Below are 25,385 nucleotides of genomic sequence, written 5' to 3'. Positions count from 1 at the left end.
ACAGACATGCACAGCCCGTCCAAGCCAAGACTACTCTCCGTTTACACCACATGTCTTAATCACTTTTTGTATTGCACTTTCTCTTTTTTACCCAAAATCAGAAACAATTTACAAGGCATATTCTTACATTAGTTTGCAAGGTGTTCAAGTTACAGGACGGGACTGTTGCTTGGATCATACTGCTTGTGATTAAGCGTGTAAGAATAAATCCTAATGTGACCTTGACACTAAACCACATGTGTGCAGTGAGTGCAAACATGCGTTCATTGTTAGACCTTTTTAAGGTCTTTTGAGAATACATTTGTGAGGTCCACTTCCTGCACAATAAACCAAATCTTTCCAGAAAATGTGTGGGCTCAGTATTCCACCCTTAAACAAACATTTATTAGCTGGACACAGAAATCCCAGTTTTCTTTTCCAAATTCCCTTGATCAACATCCATTCCAATTAAACGGAGAAAAAGCTTTACATAAGTTGTAGAGTAGAGCTGGGAAAACAAATTGTCCTACCAAGAGCTCAAATCAAGAATGGCGCGACGTAGACGTAAAAAGAACAATGCTATTCCAAATGGGACTTCTTAGTGTTTTGTGAGTAAGAGGCACATTAATTATACTGATGACAAGTAGAGGTCGCAGATATCGCCCAAAGTCTACTTTTAGAAAGTGCAAGTCAAGGTTTTAAGTTTCAGTGTCTGCTCTTCTTGAGTGAATGGATTTTGCAGCTTGCCAATAAGGTGCACAATTCAAAGTCTTGTTGTCCAAAAGTCTGAAGAAGTTTTATAGTTATTAACATAGACTATAGCCCTCTCCATGAAGCTCAATTTTGTTTTGTTGTTATCAAGTTGCCTCCGTCCTATTTCAATAACCCAATAAACACATGCTGCTTACTCCTCTTCAAAATGTGTCACCCAACGCTTAATTACACTTAAATACATTTTGTAAACGGCTCATTTGATTTACTCAGAACGGAGCTGGCTTTGTGGTGTCACTCAAGTCTGAGCACCTGGCACTGCAGCGAGCCTTTACTTAATTCAATAAACACCAGGCTAAAGAAGGAAGCATCATTTTTACACTTTGAGTGAGTCGAGTTCAGGACGCAGAAATTGCCAGTTCAACAGACAAACCAGTCAAAAGTCTGATAACAAAGTTTGGCATATATAATATAGATGAATATAATATAAAAAATATATAAATAAAACACGTACGGCTGTGTACAGCTGTTTTGACATTCACTTTATTGAGTTTTGGTTTTATCAGCCGCTTGTTCTTTTTAAATATCTGTCAAATTAAAGGCAAACATACAGCGTCATCCGCAAAACCATGCAGCAGTGTAAACATCAGTTCTACCAAAGATAAAAAGTAATCTAAACTACAATGTAGGCCCTACTGTCCAAAAACAAAAACCTTTCCTCCAGAAATGAGAAATGCATTTTTAACCACATTCAAAGGATAAAAATGCAGTTATCAAACAGTTGGAAACGGATATGAAACATGAAAAAATAATAACCATAAATACACATAAAAGAAATTCATTCCTAAACGGTCCCTCTGTGGATTCAACAGAAAATGTTACAGTACTGTAAAGTAGAGAAACATTGTTGAGTTTGTGTACTAGGATTTCACACCAATAGCAAACATATTTAGTTGATAAAGAAATGACACTTCAATGTGACCCAGTGTCGAAATTGGTGGGAACAAAACAAATCATTTTGGAGTGCACACATACATTTTGTATTCCTATAACAAAAATTGGAAATGTCAGTTGAGTATGAAATATTTTAATCCAAGTCTTCAACGGGCTCTGTGCACAGCAGCAGTTGGCTCAGCGAATGCAAACTTCTATTAATATGTAATATATAAAATAAACTAGTTACATGTTATATCTGTTTAGTCTATTTGTTACTTTAATGTGTATTATTTTTAAACGTTTGTATGTCTCAACAGTAGAATTTGCGTTAACACTGAGACACAAACACGTTCCTCACTGTTCATTGCCTGATCTTATAGTATTCATGCACGTTTCACTGACATGTTGATGAGCGAAAACCCCAGAGATTTAATTAGACGGTAAATAGTGACGCTAATACCAGGCGCTGTTGTGCACGGAGCCCTTTTTATTTATTCTTAGAATCACAATTATGATTAAGGTGCACTATGTAATTTTTCTGGTGAGGAGGGTCCACTATTTGCTTGACACCATAAAAATCAATTACTTTGCCTGGAACGTTAATGCCATGCTGTGGAGCATTCCCTGCAAAGCAACCACGCCGAGGAGGCAGCGTACCATCTACAAGAACAGTTACATAGCGCACATTCGATTAAATACAACTTTAAAATAAGCAACAATCTTACAATTCTCGACTGAGCACCTAGCAAAAAGGCCAAGTCACTTTAACCTGAGAATGACAAGACAAGACGACACAACCTCCCTTTGTCACTAAATCAGCAAATTAGCGGTCAACATATTAGCAGCTAAAAGAAACCGTGGACTCACATGCAATTTCACGTCAAACTTTTGTGTTTAATTGACTAAATGAGCAATTTAAATATGTTCCACTTTAAGCATCAGATTTTTGTTTCATACAATTTTAGTATTACTCAGTTTTGATCACCTGGCTATTATCTATTGGCGTTTACACATGATCATGGACTATTAAAACGCTTTCTCAGCCTAAAAAGATAAAAGAAAAAGTGACCAAACGGACCTGCACTTGAAACCTCCAGTTTCAGATTTTACAGCAGCAAATGTTCGGATTCCTCCCTTTCGGCCCTTGATACATTAGTGGGTCATGAAGGCACCGGAGCTTACAGTTTTGGAAAAAAGACAACACATGGATCTGTCCACTGCCTGTTACATACTCGCGAGTCTGATCATCTCATCTATTTACAAATACACCCAAATGATGTGTGTAATAGCAAACAATCTCCAAATGTCATCATTTCTCTTGCAACAATTAACTTAAAATATTCCCAAATTTTGAACCTGTACAAACATATTTATAACATTGTCTCTTCATTAGACATGTGGAAAGGGCTTTCACTTCTCCTTCTTGTCGAGCTGAAACAGATCCAAAATGTCCATCATGGCTTGTTTAATGTGGCCCCCAAAGCGGTGCGAGTCCTAGAAAAAGACATGTTTCATTCAATTTCAGTTCAATGGTAAAGGAGTAGATTTGTACAGTACTGTGAACTTACGGTTTCAGGGCTTGAATGTTTGCTAGAGATGTGGAAGTTGATGAGATTCTCACCAAGAATGATGTAGGAAACACCATATCCATCATCTGCAACCTAAACACAAACAAGCAAATTATAGTTCAATAAGTATCATTTTTCAAGGGCTATTATAACAATTAAATCTATTGACTCACCGGTCCAAATCCTCCTCCTGAGGTGACATACTCTGGGTGTTTGATAAGATCAAACAGCTCCACCTGCTGGAGAGGAGTCTGACTGGTGGACAACCTCCACGGCTCAGAAAGCACCTGAGGAACAGAAACAATATAGAATTTAAACAAATACATCAAATACATGATGTACATGATGGTAAAAGCATGGAATGTCTTTGTTGCATCAAATTTCAAGCAGCTTGATGCAAATGTTCCTACCTCTCTGAGGAAAGCAGATTCCTCTCCCAAGTATTTGGAGACCACATAGAGACAAAATAGGTGACGATCAATGCCGTCTCCTGTCATTGCCAAACGGTACATGTTTTGGTGCTTCTCTGCTGCCACTTTGAGCAACTTCAAACGCTCCTCTCTCTGAAATATGCAGACATGCACATTCATCGTTTTTGTCTAATGGAGCAAATTCAAAGTGAAGAGTTTTTTTGACTTACAGTTTCATCTCTGATCATGGATCGGACAAAGGCACATGTCTCCAACGTGCACGAGCGCACAGTTTCTGTCCTTCCATCACGGAACAGGCGAGTCATAGAGGCTTCATAAGTCAGGCAGAACTTACCCTTGTCCTGTAGAAGGATAAGTATCCACACATAATCTGTGCCGTTCAAATCTCATCCGCAGTAAATCCATTTTAGTAATTTTTTTCTGCGCTCTGCTGGAGACGTTTTTGTCTCACTCAAATCACTTAGTAATACCGACTACAGAAGAATACGGTGAGAAAATGTGTGTATCTACATACTGTGTAGTGACAGGTAAATCATGACTCATGACTCAAGAGGATAACGGCTGTACTCACTCTGTAATGCGCCAGTTGCAGGGCGATCTGTATGAAGGCATCAGGACTGGTGCGGCACTTCTTAATTAGGTATTTTCCAAAGGTGCTGAAGGGGATGATGTGACAGTCCACGTCCTTCGCCAAATTCTTAGCTACGATCAAAGAGCTCTCGATGACTTCCTCACACTAGAGGGAGTCAGAGAGTTATAGATTAGATCTAGGCAAACTAATCAAATCAAATCAAATCAATTTATTTTTGTAAGGCCCAAAATCACAACAACAGTTGCCTCTGAGGGCCACAGGGAGAAATTAATCAACAATGTCTGTGGTGGTGATGAAGTCAGATAATGTCTGTGGTGGCGAGGGACGATGTCCCAGGGTCCTCTGTCCTTAGACTCTCCTTCTCGGCCAGGAAAAACTACAAAAAAACCTCTTTGGGAAAAAAGCGTAGAAACCTGGAGGAGTTCCAGTGAAGGAGAGATCTGACTCTCACAGACGGACAGACGGACACGAGGAGACTGGAGCTGGACCCACTCTTCAGGCAGAAGAGGGACTGACTGAGGCGAACTGGACCCACTCTTAAGGCAGAAGAGGGTCCGACTGAGGCGAACTGGACCCACTCTTCAGGCAGATGAGGGACCGACTGAGGCGAACTGGACCCACTCTTCAGGCAGATGAGGGACCGTCTGAGGCGAGCTGGACCCACTCTTCAGGTAATTAGGCCCGAGCCCCAGCAGGGCGGAGGGCCTATTGCTCCCGCAACGCTGCCGAAGGCTGCCGAAGGCAGCGTTGCAACGCTGCCGAACGCTGCCGAAGGCAGCGTTGCAACTGTCTGACCAAACATGCGGGCGCAGCCCGCATGTTTGGTACCCCGTCGCCCCTGGCAAGTACAGTGAACTAGCCCATGCCGAAGGCATGGATCATGCATACTTACTCCTGCTATGACAGAAATAGTCAACAATTAGTGAATGGGCGTAGCCCGCATGTTTGGTACCCCCGTCGCCCCTGGCAAGTACAGTGAACTAGCCCATGCCGAAGGCATGGATCATGCATACTTACTCCTGCTATGACAGAAATAGTCAACATTTAGTGAATGGGCGTAGCCCATTCACTAATTGTTGACAACAGCAGCGCGAAGCGCTGCATTCCTCCAAAAACCCTCCTGGCATCGTCCCGTACGCGAGAATCCATGCCGCAGGCATGGGCCATGCTTGTATCTGCTCAAATCAATGGAAGTCTATGGGGAGAGGGCGGGGCATCCCGACGGAATAGGGACTGACGAGCGCGTAAGCGCTCGTAATGATGATTCCACCCCATGGCGGCATCGGGAAGGCTTAGAGCTTTGAAACGATGTATAATTTGTTGTTATAGTGAAAACGGCTATATTGTTTTTGCTAAAAATATTATTAGGCCCGAGCGCCACAAGCTGGCGAGAGGCCTATCAATCTTGTAAGGCCGTGCGAAGCACGGCTGCAAAAGTGCGCACGTAGTGCGCACGAAATCGAGCGCGAAGCGCTCGCCCACTTCCAAACACTCACTAACGCACTCCTTCACTCATGCACGCCCCGTGCATACTAATTAGTAGTAGGAAAATGGAACATTACCGTTGTAAACGGGCGAAGCCCGTGCAAAAGTGCGCACTAAACGAGCACTTTACATTGAGATGACGACCGCGAAGCGGTCGTCATCCCCATATAAAGCACTCATTTGCGCTAAGTACCTCACGAATACGTTCCCCATCTCTTGCATGTTCCGTGCATATAAGCATGTAATGCAAAAAATGAACATTATTACTGTATAGAGGGCCAAAAACACAAAGTGGGCGGAGCCAACTCAAAATTAACGAAAGTACCCGTCAGTGACGAGGGACCCACACCATGAGGTAGGAAGGCGCGAGCGCTTTCCGAAAATGTATAGTTTATGATATTTGGAAAATGGGAAACATTGTTTTCGCATCGGAATATTTAGGCCCGAGCCCCAGCAGGGCGGAGGGCCTATTGCTCCCGCAACGCTGCCGAAGGCAGCGTTGCAACTGTCTGACCAAACATGCGGGCGCAGCCCGCATGTTTGGTGCCCCGTCGCCCCTGGCAAGTACAGTGAACTAGCCCATGCCGAAGGCATGGATCATGCATACTTACTCCTGCGATGACAGAAATAGTCAACAATTTGTGAATGGGCGTAGCCCATTCACAAATTGTTGACAACAGCAGCGCGAAGCGCTGCATTCCTCCAAAAACCCTCCTGGCATCGTCCTGTACGCGAGAATCCATGCCGCAGGCATGGGCCATGCTTGTATCTGCTCAAATCAATGGAAGTCTATGGGGAGTGGGCGGGGCATCCCGACGGAATGGGGAGTGACGAGCGCGTAAGCGCTCGTAATGATGATTCCACCCCATGGCGGCATGGGGAAGGCTTAGAGCTTTCAAACGATGTATAATTTGTTGTTATAGTGGAAACGGCTATATTGTTTTTGCTAAAAATATTATTAGGCCCGAGCCCCAGCAGGGGGAGGGCCTATTGCTCCCGCAACGCTGCCGAAGGCAGCGTTGCAACTGTCTGACCAAACATGCGGGCGCAGCCCGCATGTTTGGTACCCCGTCGCCCCTGGCAAGTACAGTGAACTAGCCCATGCCGAAGGCATGGATCATGCATACTTACTCCTGCTATGACAGAAATAGTCAACAATTAGTGAATGGGCGTAGCCCATTCACTAATTGTTGACAACAGCAGCGCGAAGCGCTGCATTCCTCCAAAAACCCTCCTGGCATCGTCCCGTATGCGAGAATCCATGCCGCAGGCATGGGCCATGCTTGTATCTGCTCAAATCAATGGAAGTCTATGGGGAGTGGGCGGGGCATCCCGACGGAATAGGGAGTGACGAGCGCGTAAGCGCTCGTAATGATAATTCCACCCCATGGCGGCATCGGGAAGGCTTAGAGCTTTCAAACGATGTATCATTTGTTGTTATAGTAAAAACGGCTATATTGTTTTTGCTAAAAATATTATTATTATTATTATTTTTCTTGTTCTTCTTCAGCGCTTTGATCTCTAATTTGACCCCCTGAACATGCTCAAAAACTCACCAAACTTTGCCCAAAATTCAGAATCGGTGAAAAATGTTATTTTTTCTGGGCCATTTTTTTTTTCGTTAAAAAATGGCGCGACAGCGCCACCGACAAAAGTCAAAATACATTGCGCCTATGGGAGACGCCCCGAGGTCAACTTTGGCGTAAAGCTACGAAATTCGGGACACGCATTCCTCTCGTGAGGATAAACAAAAAAAAACATTGTGGCCACGCCCCCAAACTTACCCTATGGCCGCCATCTTCCTTTGAAAATGAAAACAAGCTGAGTTAGCCATTTTGTTTACGTCAAACTTTGACGAACTCCTCCTAGGGCGTTTTGCCCACCGACTTCAAAATCGGCGTACGTCCTCTGGACAAGTGGGGCATCTAAAGTTATTCAATTTTTTGAGATACCTTTTACGGTCTGTGTGCGGCGCAGCCGCAAAGTTGGACAACTTATTTTGGAATATTGCAGGTCTAAAAATTGCTCCCATTTGATCAAAACCAGTCCGATTAGGACCAAATTTGAATCAGTTGTTAAACTTTCTAGTTTGGACCAGTTTAGGCTGACAAAATTGAAATGGCAGTGATAGCGCCCCCTACAGAGTGACCTTTAAATTAACATTGAAGGTCAAAAATTAGTTTTACCAAAATTGTCTAAACTTTACCCAAAATTCTATTTTGCCGTCCCGATCACAAAAGCCAATCACAAAAATGCCTAAATTTTTACGCCGTAGTCGTAGCGATGACAGAAACCTCCCATGTTATCCCTATGGGAAAACCACAAAATCTCTCAAATTACCACATTTTTATGTTTTACACTTTAACGAAGTCCTCCTAGTGCGTTTTGCCCACCAACCTCAAAATCGGTGTACGTCCTCTAGACAAGTGGTGTATCTAAAGTTATCCAAATTTTAAGGATAACTTTTACGGTCTTTGTGCGACGGAGCCGCAAACGTTTCCCAGAATTCTGACTATTTGGCCTTCAGAGTGGCCTATAAACAATAGAGTTTTTCCAAATGACATGATATTTTGAACAAAATTCTAATTTGCCATCCTGATCATAAAAGTATGAGAGCCAAAGTCATATTTTGTACGGCGTAACCGTAGCGTTGACAGAAACATCCCATGTTATCCTTATGGGAAAATCGTAGAATCGCTCAAATCACCACATTTTTACGCTTCACACTTTAATGAACTCCTCCTAGGGCGATTGTCCGATCAAGTTCATATTTGGAGAATATCATCTACACAAGCGGGGCATCAAAACTTACCCATATTTTGATTCTAAGTGCTACGGTCTCTGTGTGGCGGACCCGCAAATATATGTCAGAAATGGGAAAACAGCGAAATCTCTAAAATCACCACATTTTTACGCTTCACACTTTAACGAACTCCTCCAAGGGCGATTGCCCGATCAAGCTCATATTTGGGGAAAATCATCTACACAAACGGGGCATCAAAAGTTATCCATATTTTGATTTTAAGTGGTACGGTCTCTGTGCCGTGGAGCTGCAAATATACTGTCACAAATGGGAAAAACGCCAAATCCTTGAAATGTTCACATTTACGCTTCACACTTTAACAAACTCCTCCGTGGGCAATAGCTCGATCAAGCTTTACTTTGGGAAAAATCATCTACACAAGCGGGGCATCAAAAGGTATCCATATTTTTATTCCAAGTGCTACGGTCTCTGTGCGGCGGCGCAGCAAATTTGACTGACACTTGTGTTCATTTGCACTGGATTGGCCATGTCCAATGTGTCGCCGTCTGTCAAGTTCTTTTTTTATTCAAGACACAATAAGGGCGCCATCTTTATCAAGTCAAAAGCGCAGAGTCGGAAGGCCGGCGGCCCGCGAGGGCCGTTGGATGCCGCTTGCGGCTTTAATTATTTTTATTTTTCTTGTTCTTCTGCTTTTTGATCTCTAATTTGACCCCCTGAACATGCTCAAAAACTCACCAAACTTTGCCCAAAATTCAGAATCGGCGAAAAATTTGATTTTTTCTGGGCCATTTTTTTTTTCGTTAAAAAATGGCGCGACAGCGCCACCGACAAAAGTCAAAATACATTGCGCCTATGGGAGACGCCCCGAGGTCAACTTTGGCGTAAAGCTACGAAATTCGGGACACGCATTCCTCTCGTGAGGACGAACAAAAAAAATCATTGTGGCCACGCCCCCAGACTTACCCTATGGCCGCCATCTTCCTTTGAAAATGAAAACACGCTGTGTTAGCCATTTTGTTCACGTCAAACTTTGACGAACTCCTCCTAGGGCGTTTTGCCCACCGACTTCAAAATCGGCGTACGTCCTCTGGACAAGTGGGGCATCTAAAGTTATTCAATTTTTTGAGATACCTTTAACGGTCTGTGTGCGGCGCAGCCGCAAAGTTGGACAACTTATTTTGGAATATTGCAGATCTAAAAATTGCTCCCATTTGATCAAAACCAGTCCGATTAGGACCAAATTTGAATCAGTTGTTAAACTTTCTAGTTTGGACCAGTTTAGGCTGACAAAATTGAAATGGCCGCGATAGCGCCCCCTACAGAGTGACCTTTAAATTAACATTGAAGGTCAAAAATTTGTATTACCAAAATTGTCTAAACTTTACCCAAAATTCTATTTTGCCGTCCCGATCACAAAAGCCAATCACAAAAATGCCTAAATTTTTACGGCGTAGTCGTAGCGATGACAGAAACCTCCCATGTTATCCCTATGGGAAAACCGCAAAATCTCTCAAATTACCACATTTTTATGTTTTACACTTCAACGAACTCCTCCTAGTGCGTTTTGCCCACCAACCTCAAAATCGGTGTACGTCCTCTAGACAAGTGGTGCATCTAAAGTTATCCAAATTTTAAGGATAACTTTTACGGTCTCTGTGCGACGGAGCCGCAAACGTTTCCCAGAATTCTGACTATTTGGCCTTCAGAGTGGCCTATAAACAATAGAGTTTTTCCAAATGACATGACATTTTGCACTAAATTCTAATTTGCCATCCTGATCATACAAGTATGAGAGCCAAAGTCATATTTTGTACGGCGTAACCGTAGCGTTGACAGAAACATCCCATGTTATCCTTATGGGAAAATCGTAGAATCGCTCAAATCACCACATTTTTACACTTCACACTTTAACAAACTCCTCCTAGGGCGATTGTCCGATCAAGCTCATATTTGGAGAAAATCATCTACACAAGCGAGCCATCAAAACGTATCCATATTTTGATTCTAAGTGCTACGGTCTCTGTGTGGCGGACCCGCAAATATATGTCAGAAATGGGAAAACAGCGAAATCTCCAAAATGACCACATTTTCACGCTTCACACTTTCACCAACTCCTCCTAGGCCGATTGCCCGATCAAGCTCATATTTGGGGAAATCATCTACACAAATGGGGCATCAAAAGTTATCCATATTTTGATTTTAAGTGCTACGGTCTCTGTGCCGTGGAGCTGCAAATATACTGTCACAAATGGGAAAAACGCCAAATCCTTGAAATGTTCACATTTATGCTTCACACTTTAATGAACTCCTCTGTGGGCAATAGCTCGATCAAGCTCATATTTGGGAAAAATAATCTACACAAGCGGAGCATCAAAAGTTATCCATATTTTTATTCCAAGTGTCACGGTCTCTGTGCGCTGGAGCTGCACATTTGACCGACATTTGTGTTCATTTGCACTGGTTAAGCACAGCATTGTACATGTCCAATGTGTCGCTGTCTTAGTTCTTAGACAATTGCGTTAGCGCCATCTCTGTAAAATGCAGAGAGCAGAGTCGGAAGGCCGGCGGCCCGCGAGGGCCGTTGGATGCCGCTTGCGGCTTTAATATTCTTTCTTCTTCTTCTTCTTCTTCTCCTCCTCGGGACCAACCCCCCTATTTTTCACCCAGTGAACATTGACGAAAAGTCACAAAAATTTGCACACCTCTAAAAATCGTGCCTCTCTACATTCTGGCTATTTCCCTTTTCTAAAATAAAAAAAATTGGCGCGTCAGCGCCCCCAAATGTACCAAAAATGCATTGAGAGATGGGAAATGACCCAAAAAAAATCTGATCGTAGAATCATGAAATTTGGCGCAGAGGTAGATGGTGACAAGAGAAGTAAAAAATATTATTACGGCAACGCCGTCCGCCCAACCAAATGTCGGCCATATTGCTTCAAAAATGGCTAAACATGACTTCGGAGTTTTTCCAAACGTCGTACTTTTACGAACTCCTCCCAGGGCGTTGGCCCTAAAAAGCTGAAATTTGGTGAAAATGCTACTGAGGAGTGGGACATCAAAAGTTATCCAAATTACATTGATACCTGTCACGGTCTCTGTGCGGCAAAGCCGCAAACTGTAGCAAGAATTTCAGAAATCTCCCAAATTTAACATTTCTGCCGTTTGCGCAGATAAAGTCCGAATTGCGTCAAATTAGAATCAGTTGTTAAACTCTTTGCCCTAAACCTACTTGAAGTGAAATAAATTAATTTGGAGCCACAGCGCCCCCTACAGATTTTATATGGAGGTTAAATATTTAGTTTTGCGAAATTATATGAAATTTGACACACAACTCAATTTTGGCATCCCCATCAGAAAAGTCAATGAGACCCATGTCATAATTGTTATGGCTTTGCCGTAACGATGACCGAAACCTTCCATGTTATTCCAATGGGGAAATCGCCAGAACATGTTTACACTTTAGACTTTCACAAACTCCTCTTAGGGCGTTAGACATATTAACCTGAAAATTGGTGAGACTCATCTTCAGGGGTCGACCATCAAAAGTTATCCACATTTTTATTCAAAGAGTCACGGTGTCTGTGCGGCAAAGCCGCACATTTTGCCAAGAATTCAAAATAAAATAGCTTTTTGATGGTAAAACAAAGGGGAGAAGATGTGACAGCGTCACAGATTCAGCAGTAGGCGTAATAAAAGGACAATTGGGGCGCGTCAGCGCCCCCTCCTCTTGCGGCGTGGCGGCGGCGTAGCGAGGGCCGATCATTGCCGCTTGCGGCTATATTTAGGCCCGAGCGCCACAAGCTGGCGAGAGGCCTATTAATCTCGTAAGGCCGTGCGAAGCACGGCTGCGAAAGTGCGCACGTAGTGCGCACGAAATCGAGCGCGAAGCGCTCGCCCACTTCCAAACACTCACTAACGCACTCCTCCACTCATGCACGCCTCGTGCATACTAATTAGTTGTAGGAAAATGGAACATTACCGTTGTAAACGGGCGAAGCCCGTGCAAAAGTTCGCACTAAACGAGCACTTTACATTGGGATGACGACCGCGAAGCGGTCGTCATCCCCATATAAAGCACTCATTTGCGCTAAGTAGCTCACGAATACGTTCCCCATCTCTTGCATGTTCCGTGCATATAAGCATGTAATGCAAAAATTGAACATTATTACTGTATAGAGGGCCAAAAACACAAAGTGGGCGGAGCCCACTCAAAATTATCGAAAGTACCCGTCAGTGACCAGGGACCCACACCATGAGGTAGGAAAGCGCGAGCGCTTTCCGAAAATGTATAGTTTATGATATTTGAAAAATGGGAAACATTGTTTTCGCATCGGAATATTATTCTTTCTTTCTTTCTTTCTTTCTTTCTTCTTCTTCTCGGGACCAACCCCCCTATTTTTCACCCAGTGAACATTGACGAAAAGTCACAAAAATTTGCACACCTCTAAAAATCGTGCCTCTCTACATTCTGGCTATTTTCCTTTTCTAAAATAAAAAAATTGGCGCGTCAGCGCCACCAAATGTACCAAAAATGCATTGAGAGATGGGAAATGACCCAAAAAAAATCTGATCGTAGAATCATGAAATTTGGCGCAGAGGTAGATGGTGACAAGAGAAGTAAAAAATATTATTACGGCAACGCCGTCCCCCGAACCAAATGTCGGCCATATTGCTTCAAAAATGGCTAAACATGACTTCGGAGTCTTTCCAAACGTCGTACTTTTGCGAACTCCTCCCAGGGCGTTGGCCCTAAAAAGCTGAAATTTGGTGAAAATGCTACTGAGGAGTGGGACATCAAAAGTTATCCAAATTACATTGATACCTCTCACGGTCTCTGTGCGGCGAAGCCGCAAACTGTAACTAAAATTTCAGAAATCTCCCATATTTAAAATTTCTGCCGTTTGCGCAGATAAAGTCCGAATTGCGTCAAATTAGAATCAGTTGTTAAACTCTTTGCCCTAAACCTACTTGAAGTGAAATAAATTCATTTGGCGCCACAGCGCCCCCTACAGATTTTATATGGAGGTTAAATGTTTAGTTTTGCGAAATTATATGAAATTTGACACACAACTCAATTTTAGCATCCCCATCAAAAAAGTCAATGAGACCCATGTCATAATTGTTATGGCGTTGCCGTAACGATGACCGAAACCTCCCATGTTATTCCAATGGGGCCAGAACATGTTTACACTTTAGACTTTCACAAACTCCTCCCAGGGCGTCAGCCCTATTAACCTGAAATTTGGTGAGACTCATCTTCAGGACCATCAAAAGTTATCCACATTTTCATTCAAAGAGTCACGGTGTCTGTGCGGCAAAGCCGCACATTTTGCCAAGAATTCAAAATAAAATTGCTTTTTGATGGTAAAACAAAGGGGAGAACATGTGACAGCGTCACAGATTCAGCAGTAGGCGTGATAAAAGGACAATTGGGGCGCGTTAGCGCCCCCTCCTCTTGCGGCGTGGCGGCGGTGTGGCGGCGGCGTGGCGAGGGCCGATCATTGCCGCTTGCGGCTATATTTATTATTATTTTTCTTGTTCTTCTTCAGCGCTTTGATCTCTAATTTGACCCCCTGAACATGCTCAAAAACTCAAACTTTGCCCAAAATTCAGAATCGGCGAAAAATTTTGTTTTTTCTGGGCCATTTTTTTTTTCGTCAAAAAATGGCGCGACAGCGCCACCGACAAAAGTCAAAATACATTGCGCCTATGGGAGACGCCCCGAGGTCAACTTTGTCGTAAAGCTACGAAATTCGGGACACGCATTCCTCTCGTGAGGACAAAAAAAAAAAAATCATTGTGACCACACCCCCAGACTTACCCTATGGCCGCCATCTTCCTTAGAAAATGAAAACACGCTGTGTTAGCCATTTTGTTCACGTCAAACTTTGACGAACTCCTCCTAGGGCGTTTTGCCCACCAACTTCAAAATTGGCGTACGTCCTCTGGACAAGTGGGGCATCTAAAGTTATCCAATTTTTGGAGATACCTTTTACGGTCTGTGTGCGGCGCAGCCGCAAAGTTGGACAACTTGTTTTGGAATATTGCAGGTCTAAAAATTGCTCCCATTTGATCAAAACCAGTCCGATTATGACAAAATTTGAATCAGTTGTTCAACTTTCTAGTTTGGACCAGTTTATGATGACAAAATTTAAATGGGCGCGATAGCGCCCCCTACAGAGTGACCTTTAAATTAACATTGAAGGTCAAAAATTAGTTTTACCAAAATATTCTAAACTTTACCCAAAATTCTATTTTGGCGTCCCGATCAAAAAAGCCAATCAGACAAATGCCTTAATTTTTACGGCGTAGTCGTAGCGATGACATAAACTTCCCATGTTATCCCTATGGGAATACCGCTAAATCTCTCGAATATCAACATTTTTCTGTTTCACACTTTAACGAACTCCTCCTAGTGCGTTTTGCCCACCAACCTCAAAATCGGTGTACGTCCTCTAGACAAGTGGGGCATCTAAAGTTATCCACATTTTAAGGATAGCTTTTACGGTCTCTGTGCGACGGAGCCGCAAACGTTTCCCAGAATTCGGACTATTTGGCCTTCAGAGTGGCCTATAAGCAATAGAGTTTTTCCAAATGACATGATATTTTGAACAAAATTCTAATTTGCCATCCTGATCATGAAAGTATGAGAGCCAAAGTCATATTTTGTACGGCGTAACCGTAGCGATGACAGAAACATCCCATGTTATCCTTATGGGAAAATCGTAGAATCGCTCAAATCACCACATTTTTACGCTTCACACTTTAACGAACTCCTCCTAGGGCGATTGTCCGATCAAGTTCATATTTGGAGAATATCATCTACACAAGCGGGGCATCAAAACGTATCCATATTTTGATTCTAAGTGCTACGGTCTCTGTGTGGCGGACCCGCAAATATATGTCAGAAATGGGAAAACAGCGAAACCTCTAAAATGACCACATTTTTACGCTTCACACTTTAACGAACTCCTCCCAGGGCGATTGCCCGATCAAGCTCATATTTGGGGAAAATCATCTACACAAACGGGGCATCAAAAGTTATCCATATTTTGATTTTAAGTGGTACGGTCTCTGTGCCGTGGAGCTGCAAATATACTGTCACAAATGGGAAAAACGCCAAATCCTTGAAATGTTCACATTTACGCTTCACACTTTAACAAACTCCTCCTAGTGCGTTTGGCCCACCGATCTCAAAATCGGTGTACCTCCTCTAGACAAGTGGGGCATCAAAAGTTATTCAAATTTTATGGATAACATTTACGGTCTCTGTGCAGCTGAGCCGCAAACTTTTCGCAGAATTTGGACTATTTGGCCTTCAGAGTGGCCTATAAACAAGAGTTTTTCCAAATGACATGACATTTTGCACACAATTCTCATTTGCCATCCCCAAAATAAAAGTATGGGAGCCAAAGTCATATTTGGTAAAGCGTAGCCGTAGCGATGACAGAAACATCCCATGTTATCCCTATGGGGAAACCGCAAAATCTCTAAAATGACCACATTTTTACACTTCACACTTTAACAAACTCCTCCTAGGGCGATTATCCGATCAAGTTCATATTTGGGGAGAATCATCTACACAAGCGGGGCATCAAAAGTTATCCATATTTTTATTCCAAGAGTCATGGTCTCTGTGCGCTGGAGCTGCACATTTGACCGATATTTGTCTTCATTTGCACTGGTTAAGCACAGCATTGTACATGTCCAATGTGTCACTGTCTTAGTTCTTAGACAATTGCGTTAGCGCCATCTCTGTAAAATGCAGAGAGCAGAGTCGGAAGGCCGGCGGCCCGCGAGGGCCGTTGGATGCCGCTTGCGGCTTTAATTGATATTGTAATTGGCTCAAACTAGCCAATTACAACTTCACAATTTTTTGCACCATTTTCTTTATAATTTTTTAATTTATAAGAAGTTCATCATCTAAAAATGGGGTTTGATCTGCTAGAGAAAAAACAGACTGCATTTGAAAGGTTAACAGAGCATGTAAGGGCAGTTTTACCTCTGAGGGAATGTCCCACTGCAATCGCTGTGGACCTGGCATGTTTTGATGAGGCTCTCCATTGCAGTGACCGTCTTTAGTATATCCTAAAGTGAGGGGATCCATGGAAAGTACATGCTGGAATGAAAAGATTTAACATTACGCTAAGTTTCTTAAAGGTGCGAATATTTCACCAAGGTGTTGCTGGTTAACAAACTGACAATAAGAACTGAGCAGTATGCAATAAAAAGAAGAAAAAAGCCATGTGTCACTTACCTCCCAGAGGTGGCCAATAATCGGAGCATCAGCCCAAGAATGTTCTGCATTCAATCCCATGGTGCCATTTTTGAAGACAATTAAGTTGAAGGATTTATCAAACCACCTAAACAATACAGGTTTTTTTATATTCATTTTTTTTTTTTAGACTTATTGCCAATGCCAATATGCATATTCTCCTGCATCCTACCGGTCATAGCACTTTCCATGAAGCAGGCATTTGGCGTAGCTGTCCAAAGATTTCACCTGATTATTTGGATCATATCTTTGCTCAGTGTCATCAAGAGTTACGAAGAAGGCGGCCTTCTCTATCAAGTCCAACGACTGCTTGTTCTTCCCACGGCAAAAGTAGCTCTCACGAGCTTTTGCCCATGGCGTCCTGTGGGGGACACCAAAGTTTGGATTACTTTTAAGCCCCTTAAAATATTTACCGGTACATCTTTTGACCTTTATTTAACCAGGAAAATCCCACTGAGATGTTGACTCTCTTGTGTAGCCTATTGCACATGTTTTAGTGGTAGAGGAAACCAGAGCAGACACAGGGAGAACATGCAAACTCCACACAGAAAAGCCCCTTCTTAGTGATTAGCTAAGAAGTCTGTTCTTGGTGGAAGTAGCTCTAACAGAGTTTCATAGGTCTGCAGCACAATATCTGAGTATTTAGTGAAAATTCAAATTCCCACCACAGCAGATTTTTAAAATGGGGGAAAATTGCAACAGAAGTACCACCAAATCTGTAGGGCTGGCTGACAATATGTATCCTGATACAATGTGTATCCAAATACATTGATATAAATGTTCTTATTGCATTGGAATTTCATATCCACAATTGCCTTAATATCAGAAGCTTTAAGCGATAATCAGTACGGTAAGTTTATAACTCAACAATTTATACTGAATGTATGTTGTAGTATTGCATCTCTTATCGACAATCACATTGCCAAGAAGTCAGTGACGATATATATTACCGGTACTATATCTATATTTGGAGTACAGCACAAATCATTTCTCTAGTGCTCCACTGGGCGGCATAAAGGCAGTTTATGGGTCCCATTTCCCAGAAGGGCCTTTCTGTGAGGAGTTTGCATTTTCTCGAGTACTTCCATAGAAAATAAACATGTTTATTATCAAAACGTTGATCCATTCACCAGAGGCGGAGCCAGACATTCTAAACATTCGGGGCTTAGCCCAAAAAGAAAGGGAGGGGTTCATTCTGGCCAATAAGGGTTAACCCAGGTTTATGATGTGGTTTAACCATCCAAAGGCCAAGACAGCCTTTTTGCCTTCTGAGAGAGCTCCTCCCTCCAAAAAACGTTGAACAGAACAGCAGAGGTGACATTTAGTTATTCAAGAAATTGTACATCTTGGTGTTCTTTAAAACAATCAGTGACAAATCAAATATGAAAAACATGTCCCTGACAGGACTCGAACTCATAACACTACTGTCCACATACTGATGCTCTGCTGTCTAGGCTAGTCAGCCTTGAAAAGAGAAGTCAGTCTTACCTTTAGCAGAAACCTTCCTCAGTGAGCCGTTTGTCCTATAGTTTCTCTGCTTTAGCTTTGTAGATGAATAAAACCTGAGCCACTGCTACACCGACAACCACAATGAATTCATGGTTTGAACGATCATGTGCTGTTGTTGTCTATTCTACGTTAGATAAACTTTGTTTTTCAGTCTCTTTTTTCCAGTCAATCTGCTCTTATTTATGTCCTTCACTTTTTGCAAAACCTCAGTTAGATGATAGAAAAGGCCAAATTGGTCAGATTGCGTGACGTGCTGTAAACGCCGCGCACTTTCTACGCTCCCGCCCACTTTCTACATGCTGCCAATCATGCATCAGTTCAACAAAAATAACCAATGAAACGGGTAAAGAGAATTGAAGCCACTGTTGGATGGTCCCCTGCGTCCCAACCCAACGCTCTACCTGTTGCACTAATAGCCACTTAGTGACGTCATGATGCATTTTTAAAAGATTAAAAGATCCGGGGCTCAAGCCCCAAAGCCAGGGCCTGGCTCCGCCCATGCCATTCACCGTGTCCTTTCTAGAATTGGATGTCTGTAACATTAAGTAATTAGGAATTGGGTTCTACCTGTCACCCGCAGTGAGAGCAGCGAGTTTCTCCTCTCCCGGCGATGGTTCAGATGTGTCAGCTAAGATTCTCTCCATCTGCTGCTCAATCTCCCTTGGCAAAAGCAAGCGTCCATCATAAAACATCGACACCTTGTAGAAGCGGCCCTTGTGGTACACGACAATGTGTTTGCTGTCGTTCACATGTGCTAAGGTGTCTGAGAGAGAAGTGACAACAGTAAAGGGAAAAGGCACTTCAGTTTTCACACTGCTTTGTATTTACAATAATGTGCACTTTTACTGAGGTAAAATCAAAATGATCACAAGAAGCAGGTTGAACGGTAACTACAGAAAGGTGGATGAAAGGGAACATCAAATGGGACTTGGACAATGGGCTGAAATACCATAAGAGGCCATGTTTGTTTGAACAATGTAAAGCATTTCATTATATTCAAAATGATCATCTCATGTAGGGTCATTTTTGGATCTATCATTTGTTCAAACAAGCAGTGCCTTTGGTATGAGAAAGACAAAGATGACCTAGTCTAGGAACAAACCCAAGAACAGCAGCTTCGTATCCAGGTAATCCACAGCCGATAATGTTTAATTGTTTAAAAAAATTTGGGATTTGGACAAATGAGAGTAAAATACTGATTGTACTTTTGCCGTATCAAACTAGTTTTACAATGTATACGTTATGTTACCTATTACAATGAATACCTACACAGTAGAAAATACTAGCTACCTGCTAAAGGTTATTTTGTATCGCCAACGTATTATTTTTAAAAAGGTCTGTTTTTTTTAAGACGGGCAAACAGTAGGACAAAGGTCCCATGGAGAAGTAGAGTAAAAGTAGTGCGGCGAAGGTGGCATCTAAAGACTCTACCTGTGTCTACACCTGGGACACGACTGGTGTTGAACATACGCTCGTATTGGGATGAACACATGGGGATAGTGTGTAGGAGCATGAGCTGAAAGGCAAAAGGGGAGAGTCAAATACAGAGATGATACTCTAATTCACTAAAATCCCCAGAACAGCAGACACAAGGAGTATGGATGCGACGGAGGGAACGATGAAGATTGATTTGAGAAGTAGTCCTAAGGATCGGGAGGGACCTCAAAAGGCTGCAAGGGAGGCAACATGAGCAACAGAAATCAGTGTCTTCAAACTCAAGGTTTTCAGCAACACCTTTGTGTTAACTGTATGAAAAAACAATTGCAGTTTTACAGAAAAAAACAGCTGACTTAATACTGGGTCTTTAATTAAAACAAAGATGGGATGTTCTTTGGTATTGAGTTTGAAGTCAGTGTTTCTGGCTGTCAGGCTGTTGCCATGGGTGATGAGGGTTAACATGGGAGGTTTGAGGGCATGATGATCATGGGCCCTCCACTTACCGGTCTCAACACCAGGGGTACGAGTGGTATTAAACATCCGCTCCCACTGAGCCGAACACAGTGGAACCTTGTCTGTCAGCAAGTATATCTAACGCAGCATCCAACACAGCAAAGGTACAAAACAGTGAGACAGAAAACCAACACGCGAGTGTGGCACAAAGCAAGCTCATGCAATGCACTAGTTTCTAGTGCACACTTCTAGTGTTTGAAAAAAGCTTCATGCCAGAAGTTACTGCACAGTACTTGTGCACTTGAGAATCATGCAAGTCAAAATGGCAGCAGGAAAGGGGGGCATCAAAGTTGACTAACAATCCATAATATACATTTGTGATTCTATCTCAAATAAGCGATGTTTCTGTCCAACGTAACAACAAAATGTGAAGAAAATGTATAGAACTCTTCAACATGTAAGTGACACACATAAAATACAACTGCAGTCTTAACCCAGTGTTTGTCCAAGATAACAGATAGTTGATACAATGTGATCAGTAATAAATGACGAGATTAAAGATTTACCCAACCAAGGTGGCTGATTAGGTTTACAGCCAAAAGCTATTTACTTACTGGTTTGACTTGGGCTCTGTCCAGTTTTCTTCTATAGAGCATAATCGCATGAATAGCATTACCAGCTCTTGCAGCCTGGATTGATGTTGGGAAGACATAAAGAAAATCCTGGGGGAAAAAAAGCCACACAAAGACTTTATTCAGAGAGAAGAACGTCATTATCCCAAGTATGGGAATATTTTATGGTTTAGTGCGGCAGATGTAATAATTGTATTAAGTTTCATTGTTGCAAACATAATTTTCTCATGTTGAAAGTTATATAAAAAAGGGAAATCTACAAAATCTACAGAAGATTACCATGGCATAATAGTTACTGTTGACCATGATGGGACTGCGGCCTCGCAGGTAAATGTACTCCTCCCACCAATCACTGACCTGTGCACAAGAGCAGCAATATCATGTTCAGAGACAGGGTGAGCATTAATGCCAGCCAAGTGAGAAAACAGAGTTACTCACATAATTTGATGCCCACCAGGATTTGAGCTTGAGATACCACTGCAATCTGGGCCCCAGTTTCTTCTCAAAGTCTTTGGCCAATCCACTCATCCTTTCAAACTGTTCGTCCTCCATCAGTGGACGGACAGATTCCAGGTACTGTGTGCATAATGAACAAGAGCAATAAGTGTTATAACATGAAATATGTGTGAAATAAGAAAAAGGTAACAGTGGAAAATTACCCTTCTACAGGTGTCCTTGACAGAGGGAACTGGCAGTCTTGGCAGGGAGTTCTGGAAACTGTAAAGCATTGGCTTCCGGCCAGAGAAAATCTTCACTAATAACTACACAACCAACAAGATAAAGTCAAATGAAAGAAAGAATGGTTAATACCAAATGTTACCAAAAATAAGTGAAAAGCAGAACAACAACTCTCACCATCCACAGGCGTGTAGAGTAGGACACAGAGCCATGCCTCTGGGACATCCAGCCATGCCATGACAGCAGGCCCTTAAGGACGTTCCTCATGACCATGATTATAGAGACCCACAGCCCTGTGCCCACCAGAACACCTCCGACAATCTTTTGGCTGTCTGAAGACATGTACTTACTGGACAAACAACACCAGAGATTAACTACCAAATTGATGACAAACTAAAACATTTGTTTTATGTAGAAAGGCATTGATATGCAGTACTAACTTTATAGGTAAGTATTCACCCAGTTTTGTAAGTATTCCACGAGAGGGATCCAGTTGACAATATTTATTATAGGACATGTAGGATACAACAACGACCATAAATCCACCAGGACTTCCTGGGTACACACCTGTCATCACCCCATTCTGTGTAAAACAACAACATATTTATGTTCTGTATGCCAAAAAAAGTGTACGACGTGGGGGACTTTTGTTTGTTTGTTTGACATGCATTAACTTACCTTGAAGCGAATGAAGCGCTTTTTCCAGGAGTGAATGCCTGACAGATAGATCTGACGGAGCGCCTCGTGGGATAATTGCAGGTCAATGCCATCAGGACCAACAGTGAACTGAAAGGCCACGGCCTGGTGGGCTTCTGCCATGGTGGATGTAGCAACCGAGGCTCACTAGTGCAATAAAAAATATGAATCTGGTAAATAACAGGACTTTATTATATAATTATACATTTTAGCCTCACGGTCCAAAAACATTACTTCCTCAAACCAACAAAGAACTAAGTTACATTTAACAAAAATGTTTTGTATCTGTAATTGGACCCAACCTACGATGCTCTGACAACAGACACTGCATTCTGTTCTTGGGAGTGAATGGACAGGTGTACCCAGCGATATCTCTAATTACTTCTATTACAACAATGCCCAAGATCCTAGCACTTCACCTGGATTATTTCATGCCTTAGTGCTGTTAATAGTGATAGTTACTAAAAACACAAGTGTTTTGTGTTGCAGGCTGTTGGTCGTGTCTTATTCAACCATTTTTCACCCCCAAAATGATCTGAACTCATCTTCCATCTTTTCTGTTAGTATTTTGACACTTATGAAAGAGGCAGAGGGATGAAAGAGGCAGAGAGACCACGACTCAGCTCATCTAGAGTTTGAGTTGGTCCCAGTCAGTCCCTTCCCCCAGCTCCTTTCCAGCATCACATGATCCACCCTCTGCTGCAGAAACTAGGGGAAAGGTCGCAGCGCAGCACCGCAGCTTAGAAACGGAATTAAAACAAGACATTGTTCGGCTCAAACAATAGAATCAATCTTGTATGTTTTAATATATACACAGAGCAATTATAAACGGTTAAAATAATAACACAGTTTAGCGAGTAAAACATGACACATATGGTTTTAACTCATCAACAACTATATCCTCATTCACGATTCTGGCTGTAAATCCACTAATATCGACCTTAGATAGCTCCAGAGAAGCCATGGGTTAAACAAATACTACACATGTAAACTACACGAGTGTCATATCTAATATTATGTACATTGGACTGTTGTTGGCGTCATATGTCCTGCCCACGTGGTCCCTGTGAAACGGGGTCATCGGAGTACAAACGAGATCAAAGCATTTTTTTAATTCACTAAAATATCAGCGTTTATAACCCCTTGTAAAAAAAAGTAGTAAATATAAATATACTTTTATAGTACTCATAAAAGGGACACCGAAACACCGGTGCTGACCTTCACTTGCAGGTGAATTCCCACTAAACACATTTATTGTTTTCGAGGTTTGCTCTTATATTATGCCACAATCAAACACAATCGACACTGAGAAAACAGTGCATCCATTAATTATGGCTGCATACTTAATGCATTATCATAACACAGTAGCCGGGTTGTCAATGAACGACCTTTACTTGGACTTTTGCCTACATTCGTGTTGTGGACATTACCAAAGGGACGAAACGGAGCAATGGTCGGCCAGCTCTTACTTTATACGCACTGCACTGTACAATGTCATAATACAGTAAATAATACAGCAAGTACACGTAAGTACACGTTGTATTGAACACGTCTATGAGGAAACTCGAATATGTGGACATGCATTTTCACTTTCACATACATGTTGCCGTTTCATTTAAGACCAATGAAAGCGCGCATCCAAACGAAGGTCAGTGAACGTCTCAAGGTGTTTACGATGCCACCGTGAACGCACCACCAGACACAGGGAAAAGGGAAATGATAGCCTTGTTTCAGCGATGGGCCACTTTAAAACCCTTCTGCAGCCATGTTTGTGTCTTCATTTGCCCACCGTCTGCGCTACATACACATCAAAGCATGTGATAGTGACAGTATGATCTACTCACCGACCCTTTCTGCCGTTAAAACACGCTTTCGGTTCAGACACGACGACACCAGCGCAGACTGTCGGCTTCTTCCGCTGGACACATGAATGGAGGTGCACAGGAGTGTACACATGCAGGCCCCGCCCCCTTCACGTGCACGTGACACAGCGTCCCACGCGTCACCGTCAAACAGCGCCCTCTACAGGACATAAACAGAGGAGACTGGTTAGGGCAGTGAAATAATTGCTAATAATGGCTTAATTATGATTACACAGACCATGAATGACCAATAAAGGAGTCTAGAACAGAATATTGAAACGCAAATGCACATTGATTCTTGTATGACCTCTAATTTTAGATAAGATACGATATTCCTTTATTGTCCACACATGGGGAAATTTCATTGTTGCAAAGCAGGTAGATACAGAGGAAAAGGACAGATAACTTATAGGAAGTTTAAAAAACACTCTTAATAGAAGAACTTATAACTCTTATAAACAAAAACTCCTACAGACAAAATAATAATGGTAAAATAAACACTCTATTTTCATCAGTTATATGCACATGAATGTGACGGTATTGCACATGGTTAAGTCAGTATTGCACGTGTTCAGGGCTAGCAGTATTTGTTATAAAGTCTGACAGCAGCAGAAGGAAAGACCTGTGAAACCTCTCCTTCACACAGCGAGGGTGGATCAGTCTCTCACTCTCACTATTTGTCTTACCATTTAGAATTCCTTGTGCCATGGTGCGCTATGTAACTTTTCTGTTGGAAGTTCTTCCATCTGCTTGTGAGTGGACTTTACCCTCCCTGCTCAGACAAGACTCCATCTGCTGCAGATGGATCACTGACTTCCTGACACTCAGACCAGCAGCACAGGAGCTCCACAAGGCTGAGCGATTTCCCCTCTGCTCTTCTCCCTGCACACTGGAGCAACCTGGAGCTCAACACACAGAAGACAGTGGAGATGATCGTGGACTTCACGAAAGTCACAGCCCCCCAGTACCCCCTCGCCCCCAGAGCCATCGCCTCATCAAGAAGGCCTGGTAGAGGGTGTACTTCCAGCTGCAGTTGAGGAAAGACAAGCTGCACCTCACCTCCCTCCTCAGCTCCTCCTCAGCTCCTCCTCACCTCCTCCTCAGCTGGGGCCACTGCCAAGGACTGCAGCATTGTTTGCTTTGCAGAAACAGAACGGGATGAGCAGGTCGAGACACAGCTGATCCTTCTCACCTTGGACTATTTGAGCCACTCTCCACATATATGTGCGTGTAATTAATATTCATTCTAATTTTATTTCACACCTTATTTTTTTGCAAGCCTTAATCTGATCAGTTAGTGTTTTGCTACGTTATATATCGCCGAAGAAAATTCCCAGTTTGTGATTCAGTTGACTCTGGTCAGTGAGACATTTTGAC

General features: G+C 42.6%; 1 protein-coding gene across 3 annotated transcripts; it reads right to left on the bottom strand.

Annotated features, from left to right (window-relative positions):
• Nucleotides 1-1,211: 1,211 nt before the first annotated feature.
• On the bottom strand, nucleotides 1,212-24,082 carry cpt1ab (carnitine palmitoyltransferase 1Ab (liver)). 3 transcript variants are annotated; one of them, XM_072434387.1, is made up of 19 exons: nucleotides 23,991-24,082; nucleotides 22,129-22,293; nucleotides 21,891-22,033; nucleotides 21,628-21,799; nucleotides 21,432-21,533; nucleotides 21,211-21,348; nucleotides 21,052-21,129; nucleotides 20,755-20,862; nucleotides 20,191-20,278; nucleotides 18,818-19,013; nucleotides 16,914-17,102; nucleotides 16,724-16,829; nucleotides 16,469-16,585; nucleotides 4,197-4,361; nucleotides 3,835-3,966; nucleotides 3,605-3,757; nucleotides 3,368-3,481; nucleotides 3,195-3,287; nucleotides 1,212-3,120 (listed from the first exon to the last, which is right to left on the bottom strand). In XM_072434387.1, the coding sequence occupies exons 2-19, from the start codon at nucleotides 22,267-22,269 to the stop codon at nucleotides 3,037-3,039; spliced, it is 2,319 nt and encodes a 772-aa protein (XP_072290488.1). In that variant the 5' UTR covers nucleotides 22,270-22,293; nucleotides 23,991-24,082; the 3' UTR covers nucleotides 1,212-3,036. The 3 variants fall into 3 exon arrangements, with proteins under 3 accessions (XP_072290488.1, XP_072290490.1, XP_072290489.1); XM_072434389.1 differs by lacking the exon at nucleotides 20,191-20,278 and adding an exon at nucleotides 19,682-19,766; XM_072434388.1 differs by having other exon boundaries at nucleotides 23,995-24,015.
• Between the last annotated feature and the right edge of the window lie 1,303 nt (nucleotides 24,083-25,385).

Source organism: Eucyclogobius newberryi, unplaced genomic scaffold, assembly GCF_026437365.1.
Source record: "Eucyclogobius newberryi isolate DKJ021-1_F unplaced genomic scaffold, fEucNew1.0.hap1 SCAF_7, whole genome shotgun sequence".
Lineage (NCBI taxonomy): Eukaryota > Metazoa > Chordata > Actinopteri > Gobiiformes > Gobiidae > Eucyclogobius > Eucyclogobius newberryi.
Note: the sequence above shows the minus strand (reverse complement) of the source record. Positions and strands in the feature narration are given on the sequence as shown.